A 15283-nucleotide genomic window follows, 5' to 3' on the forward strand; every position below is an offset into this window, starting at 1 on the left:
AGTTTTCAGATATAGTTAGAAAAATTGGGGGCATTATTTCAAATATCTTTTTCAGTTCCCCTTTCTCTTCCTTTGGGGACTCGAATAACACATATATTGTGCGGCTTGAAGTTCCACAGAGCTCTCTGATGTTCTGTTCATAATGTTTTTCTTTTCCCTTTCATTTTCTGGTTTCACTTTTGATAGTCTGTATTTCTGTTCAAGATAACTAGTCTTCTGTAGCTAATCTGCTGTTAATCCCATCTACTTTATGTTTCATCTCAGATACTGTATTTTTCATCTCTAGAGGTTCAGTTGGGATTATTAAAAATAATGTGCTTTTTTTGAATATCATTTTATTCAGATAGCTGTCTTAATGTTTTTGTTTACTAATGCTGTGAAATATGTTACTAATGCTATGAAAGACCAGGTCTTTTTCTGTGGACTTTTAGTTTTCCTCATTGTGATATCCTCCTGCTTCTTTGCACATCTGATAATTGGATGCTACACATTGTGAATTTTATTTTGTTGGGTGCTGGATATATTGTATTCTAGAAAACATTTTAAGTTATTTGGAAGCAATTTAATTCAGTTGTCTTGCCTTAAAGGTTTTTAGATGGGGTCTAAAACCTTTAGCAGCCATTAGCTTAAGCCCAATTTTATTCCACTACTGAGATAATTACACCTTTGAGTACTGTACCTGGTTTTCTGTGAATTAGAGCTTTTCTCTTTCTTGGTGGTAGGAACACAGACTATTCCCAGTTGTAAGCCTTGGGGAGTATTTTTTTTGCCCCTTTCTGGTGGTTCTTTTAAAGGCCTTAGTTTCCTTATATGAATCTGATGAATACTCAGGTGAAGACTGGAGTGGGGCCCTCTGCGGGCTCAGGAGCTCGCTCTCTCTGAGCAGGTCCTCTTGTTGGGTGATCTGTTTTGCAAATTCTAGGCACCTTAGTGTACCTACACTCAGTACTCTGTTTTCTCATCTGTGAGATTCTGAGCTCTACTTGGATTCCCTCTTTCTTATTGTAGCTTAGAAACCGATTCCAGACAGTAAGCTGGGCCAGTCAAACTCATTTCTGTTGTTTCTCCTCTCTCAGAACTTACTGTCCTTCATTGCTTGAAGTCCAGTGTCTGAAAACTGTTATTTCCTGTATTTTGTCTTTTTGTTGTTTTTCAATATGTGCTTCAGTATTAACATGTTGAACAGTGAAGTAGAGCAGAAAATCTAATACCTATTATAGTTTCAAAGTACTGACATGTGTAAAGTGTTTTGAGATGGCTTCACGTTATTTGATATATTTATGATTTCTTTAGGTTTTAAAGTTGAAGGTACTTACTAGTGATGTAACTGTGATTTGTTACCTGCATTCATAATTAGAAGAATGCTTCATTTTATTTAAGTACTGAATATGTATTTTTTCATTGAAAGTTATGAAATTCCTGAATTCTGCCAAAGGGTCCCATGTTAAGATGCACCATTTCAAAGGAAAAGAATATTTTAAGAAATTTTCTTCTCCAGGTCCTAATTCATTCTTTTGACAAAGGAGTAAGCAAAGATTTGAAACTTCAAAAGCATCTTTCATAAAAAACCTCTCTTCATTATTAGTTAATGATAAGTGTAAATTATAGTGACTGATTTCTTAGACTTCTCTGAATGATGTTTCTTTTGCTTCAGAAGAGCAAGCAGTGGGACACTCCTTCTGTTGAATGGTTTTGATAAGAGAGGTCCAGAGTTCAGCTCTGTGGACCCAGTCTGGTCTTAGGTTGAGCTGGCCTGACTTTTTGTTTTATTACCAAGATGATATTCAGTGATGATGCCCTATTTGAGATCTTATTAGGGACAGTTAATAATAAGCTTTATTTATTCCTCAGTATAAATTTATATGGTATTTATGGTTAAATAGCAAGATATGAAGATGATATAAAACATTTTCTGAAATTACAAGTTTTCTAATTTATGTTGAAGTAAAATGACTAATGTCTCTTGGTACTATATTTTAGGTACTCTAGTTACTATTTATCAAGTTTTGTCCCAGCTGAAAGAGGTCTATCAGTTCAATTCAGTCGCTCAGTCATGTCTGACTCTCTGCGACCCCGTGAATTGCAGCACGCCAGGCCTCCCTGTCCATCACCAGTTCCCGGAGTTCACTCAGACTCACGTCCATCGAGTTGTTGATGCCATCCAGCCCTCTCATCCTCTGTTGTCCCCTTCTCTTGCCCCCAATCCCTCCCAGCATCAGAGTCTTTTCCAATGAGTCAACTCTTTGCATGAGGTGGCCAGAGTATTGGAGTTTCAGCTTTAGCATCATTCCTTCCAAAGAAATCCCAGGGCTGATCTCCTTCAGAATGGACTGGTGTCTATAGCCATGTGTTAAAAGTCTATGATATTCCAAACATCTCGTCATGAGGATTAAAAAAGTTAAGTTTTTCTTGCCAGAAAACCTAGAAGTGAATCTGAATGAGGATGATGTTTAATTGAGTATGTATATATATAGATTTATCAGTGAAGAGTAGATGAGTGAATCTGCTGGTGGCTGCTTATACCATGAATTTGTATAAAAATAATTTCTCCCCGAAATTCCATGATGATCTGCCTCTTTTGTTTGTATTGTTGGAATAATGTTAAAGAACCTTGATGGATTTTATCTTTAAAAAGGTAGAATAAGTTACAGTAGTTGGAATTTAAATCCTTAGTTTGCCCATTTATAACCAAATAAAAGTTCTTTGCTATGATTTTTTCATCTGTAAAATAAGAAAGATGTTATTCACTAATTCAGTTCAGTTGCTCAATTGTGTCCAACTCTTTGTGACCCCCTGGACTGCAGCAAAGCACCAGGTTTCCCTGTCCATCACCAACTCTTGGAGCATGCTCAGACTCATATCCATTGAGTCAGTGATACCATCCAACTTAATGATGTTAGATTCAACAACATTTTGAAAACAGAGAACTAATACAAACTAAGTGAAGGAAAAAACTGTTATTCTGTGTTTCACTTAAGCCCATGAGAGACCATCACCTAGAGATTATTTTTAGTAGTATGAGCCTAAAAGGAAGTGTGGTTCATGGCCTAACCTAATACTATAGAACAGATTTAGGTTGCTTTTGTTAAAAGCAATACAGTCATAAACCTCAACAACCATCTCATCCCCTGTTGCCCCCTTCTCCTGCCCTCAATCTTTCCCAGCATCAGAGTCTTTTCCAACGAGTGGGTTCTTTGCACCAGGTGACCAAAGTATTGGACCTTCAGCATCAGTCCTTCCAATGAATATTCAGGACTGATTTCCTTTAGGTTGGACTGGTTTGATCTCTTTGCAGTCCAATGGACTCTCAAGAGTCTTCTTCAGTACCACAGTTCAAAAGCATCAATACTTTGACTTTCGGCCTTCTTTATGGTCCAACTCTCACATTCATACATCACTAGTGGAAAAACCATAGCTCTGAATACAGGGACCACTGTCAGCAAAGTAATGTCTCTGCTTTTTAATATGGTGTCTAGGTTGGTCATAGCTTTTCTTCCAAGGAGCAAGTGTCTTTTAATTTCATGGCTGTAGTCACCATCTGCAGTGATTTTGGAGCCCCCCAAAATAAAATCTCTCATTGTTTCCGCTGTTTCCCCTTCTATTTCCCATGAAGTGATGGGACCAGATGCCATGATCTTCGTTTTTTGAATGTTGTGTTTTAAACCAACTTTTTCACTCTCCTCTTTCACTTTCATCAAGGTCCTCTTTAGTTCCTCTTCGCTTTCTGCCATAATGGTGGTGTCATCTGCATATCTGAGGTTATTGATATTTTTCCTGACAGTTTTGATTCCAGCTTGTGCTTCTTCCAGCCCAGCATTTCACATGATGTATTCTGCATATAAGTCGAATAAGCAGGGTGAAAATACACAGCCTTGACATCCTCCTTTCCCAATTTGGAACCAGTCTGTTGTTCCATGTCCAGTTCTAACTGCAGCTTCTTGACCTGCAAACGGGTTTCTCAGGAGGCAGGTCAGGTGGTCTGGTATTCCCATCTCTTGAAGAATTTTCCACAGTTTGTTGTGATCCACACAAAGCCTTTGGTATAGTCAGTAAAGCAGAAGTGGATGTTTTTCTGGAACTATTTTTTTTGATGATCCCAGTGGATATTAGCAGTTTTGTCTCTGGTTCCACTGCCTTTTCTGAATCTAGCTTAAATATCTGGAAGTTCACAGTTCACCTCTGTTGAGCCTGGCTTGGAGAATTTTGAGCATTACTTTGCTGGCATGTGAGATTAGTGCAATTGTGTGGTAGTTTGAACATTCTTTGGCCTTGTCTTTCTTTGGGATTGCAATGAAAACTGATATTTTCTAGTCCTGTGGCCACTGCTGAGTTTTCCAAATTTGTTGACATATTGAATGCAACACTTTCACAGCATCATCTTTTAGGACTTGAAATAGCTCAACTGGAATTTCATCATATCCACTAGCTTTGTTTGTAGTGATGCTTCCTAAGCCCCACTTGACTTCACATTCCAGGATGACTGGCTCTCAGTTAAGTTCAGTTCAGTTCAGTCACTCAGTCGTGTCCAACTCTTTGCGACCCCATGAATCGCAGCACACCAGGCCTCCCTGTCCATCACCATCTCCCGGAGTTCACTCAAACTCACGTCCATCAAGTCAGTGATGGCATCCAGCCATCTCATCTTCTGTCGTCCCCTTCTCCTCCTGCCCCCAATCCCTCCCAGCATCAGAGTCTTTTCCAATGAGTCAACTCTTCGCTTGAGGTGGCCTGTTATTCACTAATAAAATAATTAATTTGTATTTTCTTAATATCATATTAAGAATAATTTCATCATAACATTTACTTTCATCCTTGGGATAATCCTTTTTTTGGAAGAGGAGACATTCTGCCTAGGAACACTTGCCATTCTCTTTCTCTTTTGGGTGTATCAGGAAATCAAGAACTCTTCTTTCATTTTTGTGATGTTTCTGAAAACAGTCATTTTTTTAGCACCTTAGCTTTATTTTTGGGAGGTAAGTTTTATGTTGTTGTTGTTTAAATGAATGAAGCCCTAAAGAGTGAATTTATTCTTTGTATTTATCAAAATTTATCAAAAGTATATAATAAATTACTCACCGTATAATACTGTGTAGTATTAAAGGAGATTGATCCAGTATAATGTATAGAAACTTGAAAGTGGTAATGCTAAATTATTGGTTTCAAATAATAATAACCAGTATATGATTTGTTCATGCTTTATATGTAGAAAGAATCACATGTGAGAAACATTTTTATATAATTTAAATTCCTAATTGTTCTTTTGTTTTAATTCTCTTGATTTATTTAATATGACTTTACTTTGATAGGTGCTGAAGATGAAACACGAATAGATATGCAGTATCCTGCTCAGTACAAAGGCCAAGAGCTGTATTCACAGCAAGAGGACGACCAGCCACAGGGATGGGTATCATGGGCCTGGTCATTTGTCCCTGCCATTGTGAATTATGACGATGCCGAGGAAAACTACCTTGGGAATGATCCTACATCAACTACACATCAACAAAAAACACAGACTTTGAAAGATCCTATTGTTTCTATAGGATTTTATTGTACAAAGGCAACTGTGACTTTCAAAGTAGGTTTCCTTTTTTTTTTTTTAATGTTTATCTCTCAACTTTAATGCTTAAATTTTGACTTCTAGTAAGAATCTAGCTTATTTTACATTTAGTAGATGTGAGATGGAGTCTAACTATCCTTACTTCATAAAATTACATGTCCCCTCATCTGAAATCTCTGAACTTTGGTCTCTTTTTGTCGTCTTAAGGCCCTCTCCACTTTGCTTTTTTAATAGCGTTAAAGAAAGTTTTTCTTTGCCTATGAATATTTCATTTGGCATACAAAGATGTCATAGTGTTTCCATTAAAAAAGAAATGCACATGAGAAAATCTCCCAATACTTCATGTATCCCTCCAGGTACTATTTCATCTCTGTGTTGTCTTTCATTGCAATTTTTTTTCTTGTTTTACATTTTTTGAATTGTTGGAATATAATTGCTTTACAGTGTTGTGTTTCTGCTATACAAAAAGGTGAAATCAGCTATATGTATATAAATATGCCCTCCCTCTTAAGCCTTCCTCCACTCCTTTAATTCCACCCCTCTCGGTTAGCACAGAGCATTGAGCTGAACTCACTGTGATATATTGCAGCTTCCCACTAGCTACCTGTTTTATGCACGTATGTGTGTTAATCGCTTAGTTGTGTCCGACTCTTTGCTACCCCATAGACTGTAGCCCACCAGTCTGCTCTGTCCATGGGATTCTCCAGGCAAGAATACTGAAGTTGGTTGCCATTTCCTTCTGTAGGGGATCTTTCCGACCGAGGGATTGAACCCAGGTCTCCTGCATTGCAGCAGATCCTTTACCATCTGAGCTACAGTGAAGTCCCTATATATGTATATATGTTAGTGCTACTCTCAATTTGCCCTACCCTTACCTTCCCCGTCCCCCCATGTCCACATCTGTTCTCCATGTCTGCATCTCTGTTTCTGCCCTGCAGATAGATTCATTTGTACCATTTTCTAGAAATATATATAGAGTTGTTTATATAGTTTCTCTCTTTGCTCAGCTCTCTTTTTCCCTTTAAAAGAGTCCTTTTTTAAAAATTATCTAGATCTTGCTGTCCTCAATCTTTCCCAGGGTCTTTTCAAATGAGTCAGCTCTCCTCATCAGGTGTCCAAAGTATTGGAGTTTCAGCTTCAACATCAGTCCTTCCAATGAATACCCAGGACTGATCTTCTTTAGGATGGACTGGTTGGATCTCTTTGCAGTCCAAGGGACTCTCAAGAGTCTTCTCCAACACCACAGTTCAAAAGCATCAGTTCTTCAGCACTCAGCTTTCTTTATATAGTCCAAGTCTCACATCCAAACATGACCACTGGAAAAACCACAGCCTTGACTAGATGGGCCTTTTTAGTATCACACATACAGTGTTCCTGAAGAGTATCTAATTCATTCAACAAACTTACATTAATGCCATCTACGTACCAGGCATTGTTTTGGCTCTGGAGATTCACAGTGAACAGATTAGATGTAAATCCCTCTGCCTTAAAATTTAAATTGTTAGTGAAAACAAATAATATATATATAATATTCCCCTTGATGATGAGGGTTATGTAGAAAAAAATAGAAGGAAAGAGTAATAGTGAATGCTTCCACTAAATGGGAGGAAATTGTGTAGTTTATAAGAAGGTGATCAGGTTTCATATTGAATGATGTAAGTCAGACAGAACAATATTGTGATATTGCTTATGTGTGAAATCTTAAAAAGTGGTACAAATGAACATGTTTACAACACAGAGATTGACTCAAAATGTTCAAAAAACAAACTTGTGGTTACCAAGGGGGGAAGAGTAAGGAAGGGATAAATTGGGAAATTGGGATTGACATAAACACTGTGTGCTTAGTCATGTCTGACTTTTTGTGACTCCGTGGACAGTAGCCCACCAGGCTTCTCTGTCCATGGGGATTCTCCTGTCAAGAATGCTGGAGTGAGTAGCCATGTCCTCCTCCAGGGCATCTTCCCAACCCAGGTCTTCTACATTACAGGTGGATTCTTCACCGTCTGAGTCACCAGGGAAGCCCATGCACTATTACTTACAAAACAGATAAACTAATGAGATCCTACTGTGTAGCACTGGAAACTGTTCAGGACTCTTAATGACCTATATGGGAATAGCGTCTAAAAAGAATACATGTGTGTATATGTGTAACTGACTCACTTTGCTGTACATGAGAGATTAACACAGCATTGTAAATCAACTATACTTCAGTAAGTAAATAAATAAATAGAATGATCAGGGAAAGCCTTAATGGGAAGTATGTATTTAGTATAGAATTGCGAAAAAGGAAGCTTTGCAGACACACAAGAATGAATATTCTAGGAATAGCAAATACAGAGGCCCCCAAATTTCAGGGAACAGCAAGGAGGCCAGTGGGGCCAGAGCACAGTGAGTTAACATGTAAATAGTACAAAATCGTGTCAAAGAAGTTATGGCCTTGGGGGAGGCCCAGAAATTGTCCAGCCTTGTAGGTCACTTTAGGGACTTTGTCATTAACCTTGGATGAGATAAGGTTTTGGACAATTTTTAGCATAGTAATTCTAGGATAATCTGAATTACATCTCTGTGTTGAGAATACGTTATAAGGGGGCAAAAGCAGCAGTAAGGAGATCAGAGAGGATTGCAATTTTCAAACAAGAGATGATGATGATGATGTCTTGGACTAGGGTGATAGCAGGTGAAAGTGTGAAAAGTAATTGAATTTTGGATTTCAATTGTTTGGAAGGTCAAGAATGCAGGACTTCTGTTAGATTTTATTGGCTGATGTAAAGGAAATAGAGGATCCAAGGATGACTCCTGAGCTACTGGAAGGGTTGAGTTCACATTTTCTGACCTGAAGAGTACTGTGAGAGGATTGGCTTCCCAGGTGGCTCAGTGGTAAAGAATCCACCTGCCAAATGCAGGAGACACAGAAGAGAGGAGTTTGATCCCTGGGTTGGGAAGATCCCCTGGAGGAAGAAATAGCAACCCGCTCCAGTATTCTTGCCTTTAAAATCCCATGGACAGAGGTGCTTAGTGGGTTCCAGTCCATAGGGTCCCACAGAGTTGCAAACCACTGAACATATGCACATAAGAGGGTTAAGCTTGTGATGAATTTCAGGAGTTTGGCTTTTGACTAGTCAGTGAGGGATTTGGAAAATTAGTGACTAGTGATGTAGATGGAAAACCAATACAGTGCCTGTCTGGAAGCTAAGTCTTATAAATGTTTTATAATGGGCTGAGTAAGTAATCTGTGAGAATGAATTCATTAGATTTGTCAGTGTGGGAATTATTGGTGATTTGACCAGAACAGTGATTTGACACTGCTGGAATCATCACATCAGGTCAGTCGCTCAGTCATGTCCGACTTTGCGACCCCATGAATCACAGCACGCCAGGCCTCCCTGTCCATCACCAACTCCCAGAGTTCACCCAGACTGACGTCCATCGAGTCAGTGATACCATCCAGCCATCTCATCCTCTGTCGTCCCCTTCTCCTCTTGGCCTGAATCCCTCCCAGCATCAGAGTCTTTTCCAACGAGTCAACTCTTCGCATGAGGTGGCCAAAGTACTGGAGTTTCAGCTTTAGCATCATTCCTTCCAAAGAAATCCCAGGGCTGATCTCCTTCAGAATGGACTGGTTGGATCTCCTCGCAGTCCAAGGGACTCTCAACAGTCTTCTCCAACACCACAGTTCAAAAGCATCCATTCTTCGGCACTCAGCCTTCTTCACAGTCCAACTCTCACATTCATACATGACCACAGGAAAAACCATAACCTTGACTAGACGAACCTTTGTTGGCAAAGTAATGTCTCTGCTTTTGAATATGCTATCTAGGTTGGTCATAACTTTCCTTCCAAGGAGTAAGCGTCTTTTAATTTCATGGCTGCAGTCACCATCTGTAGTGATTTTGGAGCCCAGAAAAATAAAGTCTGACACTGTTTCCACTGTTTCCCCATCTATTTCCCATGAAGTGATGGGACCAGATGCCATGGTCTTCGTTTTCTGAATGTTGAGCTTTAAGCCAACTTTTTCACTCTCCACTTTCACTTTCATCAAGAGGCTTTTTAGTTCCTCTTCACTTTCTGCCAGAAGGGTGGTGTCATCTGTATATCTGAGGTGATTGATATTTCTCCCGGCAATCTTGATTCCAGCTTGTGTTTCTTCCAGTCCAGCGTTTCTCATGATGTACTCTGCATGTAAGTTAAATAAGCAGGGTGACAATATACAGCCTTGACAAACTCCTTTTCCTATTTGGAACCAGTCTGTTGTTCCATGTCCAGTTCTAACTGTTGCTTCCTGACCTGCATACAAATTTCTCAAGAGGCAGATCAGGTGGTCTGGTATTCCCATCTCTTTCAGAATTTTCCTCAGTTTATTGTGATCCACACAGTCAAAGGCTTTGGCATAGTCAATAAAGCAGAAATAGATGTTTTTCTGGAACTCTCTTGCTTTTTCCATGATCCAGCGGATGTTGGCAATTTGATCTCTGGTTCCTCTGCCTGTTCTAAAACCAGCTTGAACATCAGGAAGTTCACCGTTCACATATTGCTGAAGCCTGGCTTGGAGAATTTTGAGCATTACGTTACTAGCGTGTGAGATGAGTGCAACTGTGCGGTAGTTTGAGCATTCTTTGGCATTGCCTTTCTTTGGGATTGGAATGAAAACTGACCTTTTCCAGTCCTGTGGCCACTGCTGAGTTTTCCAAATTTGCTGGCATATTGAGTGCAGCACTTTCACAGCATCATCTTTCAGGATTTGGAATAGCTCAACTGGAATTCCATCACCTCCACTAGCTTTGTTTGTAGTGATGCTTTCTAAGGCCCACTTGATGTCACATTCCAGGATGTCTGGCTCTAGGTCAGTGATCACACCATCGTGATTATCTGGGTTGTGAAGATCTTTTTTGTACAGTTCTTCTGTGTATTCTTGCCAGCTCTTCTTAATATCTTCTGCTTCTGTTAGGTCCATACTATTTCTGTTAATTTAGAACAAATGGGAAGACTGGTGGAAATGTAACATGGTGCAGTCACTGTGGAAAATTGGCAGTTCCTCAAAAGGTTAAATGAAGAATGATCAATGACCAAACAATTATACTCCTAGCTATATAGTAGAAAGAATTGAGTTCTTTTTAACTTTTGTCAAATTAGAAAATATGGAATAGTTTTAATAAGAAAAATCTTTGTTTGAACTCAAACAAGTAGATGTACATGAATCTTCATAAAAGCACTGTTTACAATGGCATAAAAATGGAAACAACTTAAATGTCCATTAGACAGATGAAGGTATACTAGTCTTTTCAGAAAATAGTGGCTATTCTTTTTTGATAGTACACAAGACTTAGTAAGTAGTAACTTAAAAAAAGACTAGTATCTCCAGCTCTTGGAAATTATCTAGTTCATCAGCATCGGTACATAGTCATCTTAGCAGCAGCAGCAGCAGCAGCAGCATCTATCCATCTACCCATCTGCTTATCTAACAGCATTTTTCTAAATTTTTGGACGCTCTTTTAGATTATTTTTCTTTGATTTTATTTGTGGATTTTTTTTTTCTATGGATGCACTTTTCTGAAAAAGATAAACTTATGTGTCTAGGCTGTAGAAGTAGTATTACACATACTGTTCCAGGCAACTGTTAGATACTGGAAATATAGCAATGAAAAATCATTTCTGCTCTGATGTTTTAAATTTACCTTAGATTGTTTAACTGCTTGAAATACGCGTTTTCAATTAGTAGTAAAGCTGTATAATTTATAACTCTAGCAGATGGTAGATTAAAAATACTTTAAAATAAGTCGTGTTTGAAGATTTTTCTAATTAAAACTATTCCATATTTTCTCATTTGACAAAGCTCAAAAATGTAGAGAATAAGTTTCAACAGAAGTTTCGTCATGGCTTGATTAATTTAAAAGATTTTTTTTTTTTTTTTGAAGGGGGATAGTTTGGGAAAGAAATGATAAATAATGTAAATGTTACCTCTACTATTTTAACACTATTGTTTATTATTTCTGAATTTTATGAAACAAATTTTGCATCTGAAATTTACTGATTCAGCTTTGTTTAAATTAAAGGGATATGGGCCAATCTGAAAAAAATAAAAATGATAGAACAAACTCTTTAAAAATATAACAAAAAAACAACTTTTGCAAATTGTTGCTAGATGTCTTGCCAGTTTTAAATGATCCAAGTGCAATTATTTTTATTTTAAGTTTATGAGTGAAGCCAAGGATTGCTAGTAAAGTACTATCTTTTCTGGTGACTTTTATATGTTTACTTTTAAATTTGAAATTATTCTAGTAATGTTTCTATTAACTTCACTAATGAGAAGAATTGTATTAAATTGAGTCAGTCAGAATAGGCATTTTATATACAAAACTTTTATAGACTTTTTGGGTGTTATTTGTTATTAGTCAATATATCTTAAATTTAAAGCACTTTTGTTTCTCTAAGGGAAATATGTTGATGTTTAGGAGGAAAACATTAGAATTCATTGTTCAGCTTGGGTTTGAAGAATGTATGGAATTAATTTGTGGTTCATAGTTTGGTCAGAAAATAAGGTCATGTTTCTGCATTAGCATTCTGAACAGTTGATATCAATCCAACAAAAATCATGCCAAATTAAACGTAGCATTTAAAAAGTAATGTTGAAAATTGTTCTTGTAATGTTTGCGTCCTTTTAATCAATTAATTGCTTTTTTGCTACAATAACTAGACAGCTGAAGGACAATCAACTAAAATATTCAATTTTACTTAAGCATTTTAGATTATAGAACTGTACTTTGAAACGGCAGCATTGTGTATACCAGTTCTAGGAGCATCCAAGAAATAAAGCCTTATGTAAAAACTTATTGTTGTAAAATTTGAGAATAATTTTTTGATTCCTAAGATTATCAAGAGGTTATCATGTTTAGAATTGTGGCTTTTCAGTTCAGTAAGTTCGATATGACATAAATGTAAATTTTTAAAAATGTTATCTTTGATTTTGCATTTAAGTTCAAAGAATATATCCATTTCATAAGAATAAAGGTGACTTTATTAATCATTAGTAAGCATGAATTATTAGTAAACATGAGCAGAATACCTTTGTTTTTTTAAGTAACATCTTTATTTTGGAATAATTTTAGATATATAGGAAAATTCAAAGGTGCTTAGTACAGAGAGTTCACATACATTTCTTACCCAGTTTTCTGTATTATTAATATCTGACACTATCACAGTACATTTGTCAAAACTAGGAAGCCTGTGTTGGTGCATTACCCTTAAGTTACAGACTTTAATTTCATGACTTTTTTTGTAACATCATCCAAAGCAGGGTACCACATGGCATTTAGAAAGTTTCTTTTAATAATAATTTCAATTATGTAATTTTTGAGTATGTAGAAATAATATGCCGTGAGTTTCAGCTAAGTGAGCGTGCATATACATACATATATATATATATACATATATATATATATATAGTTTTGTTAGCATCTAGGTTAATCCTTGTTATGGAGCAGACGCTCAGTAAGTATTTGCATGCTTGAATGAGTCTGTGGCACATACCATGAGATTACATACTTTGAAAGTAAAGCGCTTGGATCTGTTTCTCTCTTAGAACTAAAAAAGTTTTGTTGAATCTGTGTTTCTTCACAGCTTTCTTTAAAAGTGCAGATTGGTAGAAATCTTAGAAATGATTGAACTAAAGCTGATTGAATAAATTAGTAAAGATAGAATGAGTTTAAAATACACATAAATTTTTCGCAGAATACATGAACCATTTTATGAGTATGGAACTATTATAGCTACATAGCTTTTGCCTTTTTAAGCAATATTATTAACAAAAAGGAGTTAAATAAAAGTAAAGTATTTATATTCTCTGTATGATCTTACTAGACTAGCATTTCAACCTTTCTTTATACCATGGATAATCTGTTACAGCTGTTTTTGTTGCACCTGTTTTCCTGCTTAATAATTAAATTTCCCGAATCTTAAAATTGGCCTTGTTTCCATCAATTCATCATAATAATGACAGTTTATTGCCATTTAATACTAATTTGACTTACTTAATATTCTTATATTGTTTCATAGCTTACTGAAATGCAAGCCGAGAGTAGTTACTACAGCCCTCAAAAAGTAAAATCTAAAGAAGTATTGTGTTGGGAACAAGAAGGAACTACAGTTGAGGTAATCCATCAACATTGAATGTACTTTCAGAAATCTTTGGAATGGTCTTTAAGGTTAATATTTAATAAATACAGGGTTTTTAAGTCATAAATTATATATTTATTTATTTATTTATTTATTTTTTAAAATTATATATTTAAAATTATAGCTTTGTATTTCTATTTTGGGGTTCAGTAGTATTGACTGAAAAAAATATTCTTTACTGAAGATTTTACTGGAATATGCAACATTAGCTTATTCTTTCATTCTTTCGTTTGACTTGTATGTAACGTTCTTCCAGTGCCAGTCATTGAGGATACAAAGGTTTCAGGATACAGAGACAAATTAGATGCTTCTTTTTTTAATAGGGTTTGTAATCTGAGGAGAATAAATTTGGAAAGGTCATAATCCTAAAGATGTCTCAGCTGATTTAGAAATTCTACAAGGAAAGCCTGTAACATTTTTGTTGAAATCCAAATTCATAATCCTTCTTTTCCTTCTATAGGCCCTTATGATGGGAGAGCCTTTCTTTGATTGCCAGATTGGTTTTGTAGGTTGCAGAGCCATATGCCTTAAAGGAATTATGGGCGTTAAAGATTTTGAAGAGAATATCAATAGACGTGAAACCGTAAGTCAAAATCTCCCTGTTTCTCCATTTTTTTTTTTTTTTTTGGATAGAATGCAGGGATAATGAGGTGCTTATTGAAGTGTTTAACTATACCAAAAAAATCTGTGAGACTGCATATATCTTTGGCTTCAGAGAGGAACTTTCCCCTGTAAGAAATTATAGAGCTCAGGGGAATTGAGAAAGTTGGTAGTACTTAACACCTGGACAGTAGTTCCAAATTCTTTCCAATTCATAAATGTTTCTTCTTTCTTGTTTATGGCAGCTACTTGGAGTTCCTCTTTGGTTTGTTAAAATGTTCTTTGCCAAAATAGGCAGTGAAAATGAAGACAGCATTCCTTGTCTTTTTATAGGACTTCAAGTTGTAATAATTTCTGTTGACTACTGAATTGGTGTTACAAAACCAACGTTTTATTTTCTCTAACAGTTTTCCTCCTGTTCAAAAATTTTGCATTTATTTCCAGGAAGCCTGTTTCTTCCTTTGTGGTGAAAATTTGAGTATAAAAGGTTTGACATACCTCACAAATTCATTGTTTGATTACCGAAGCCCAGAAAATAATGGTACTCGTGCAGAATTTATCTTGGATGCAGCTACTCATAAGGTCAGAGCATGTATTTTTGAGCTGAATTCTAGGTTGTGCTGGGGTGGAATACTTGTGCTTGCTATGTTTCTTTCCCAGTAATCTATTCTATTCTGAATGCTAATTGTTCATTCAAACATCTAGAATATATTTATACAGCTTCTGTATCTATTAGTTTATTTATCCATTCCCTACTGTTAAAATAGTCATGGCAGAAAGATGTAGAATTATTTCTTTTCATTTCAGTTACTTTTGAAGTATGGAATTAATGAAAAGATGTGAATAATTTCACATTTTACTGTTTGTTTGTCTTAGTCTTATTTGAATTTTTCATATAAGATTATATTAATGTACTTTTTATGGAATAAATTTAAAATTTAAAAAATGTACCAAAAA

At 36.3% G+C, this 15283-nt stretch overlaps 1 protein-coding gene across 13 annotated transcripts in view; it reads left to right on the forward strand.

Annotated features, from left to right (window-relative positions):
* Positions 1-15283, forward strand: part of VPS13B (vacuolar protein sorting 13 homolog B) — an 805186-nt gene that overhangs the window by 76215 nt on the left and 713688 nt on the right. For all 13 annotated transcript variants that reach the window (XM_070383038.1, XM_070383035.1, XM_070383034.1 and 10 more), the window contains exons 8-11: positions 5307-5575; positions 13607-13702; positions 14187-14309; positions 14771-14908. In XM_070383038.1, coding sequence (XP_070239139.1) covers positions 5307-5575; positions 13607-13702; positions 14187-14309; positions 14771-14908 — 626 coding nt within the window. The remainder of the gene's footprint in view (positions 1-5306; positions 5576-13606; positions 13703-14186; positions 14310-14770; positions 14909-15283) is intronic.

The sequence above is a fragment of the Bos mutus genome, chromosome 14 (genome assembly GCF_027580195.1).
Source record: "Bos mutus isolate GX-2022 chromosome 14, NWIPB_WYAK_1.1, whole genome shotgun sequence".
In the NCBI taxonomy this organism is placed as follows: domain Eukaryota; kingdom Metazoa; phylum Chordata; class Mammalia; order Artiodactyla; family Bovidae; genus Bos; species Bos mutus.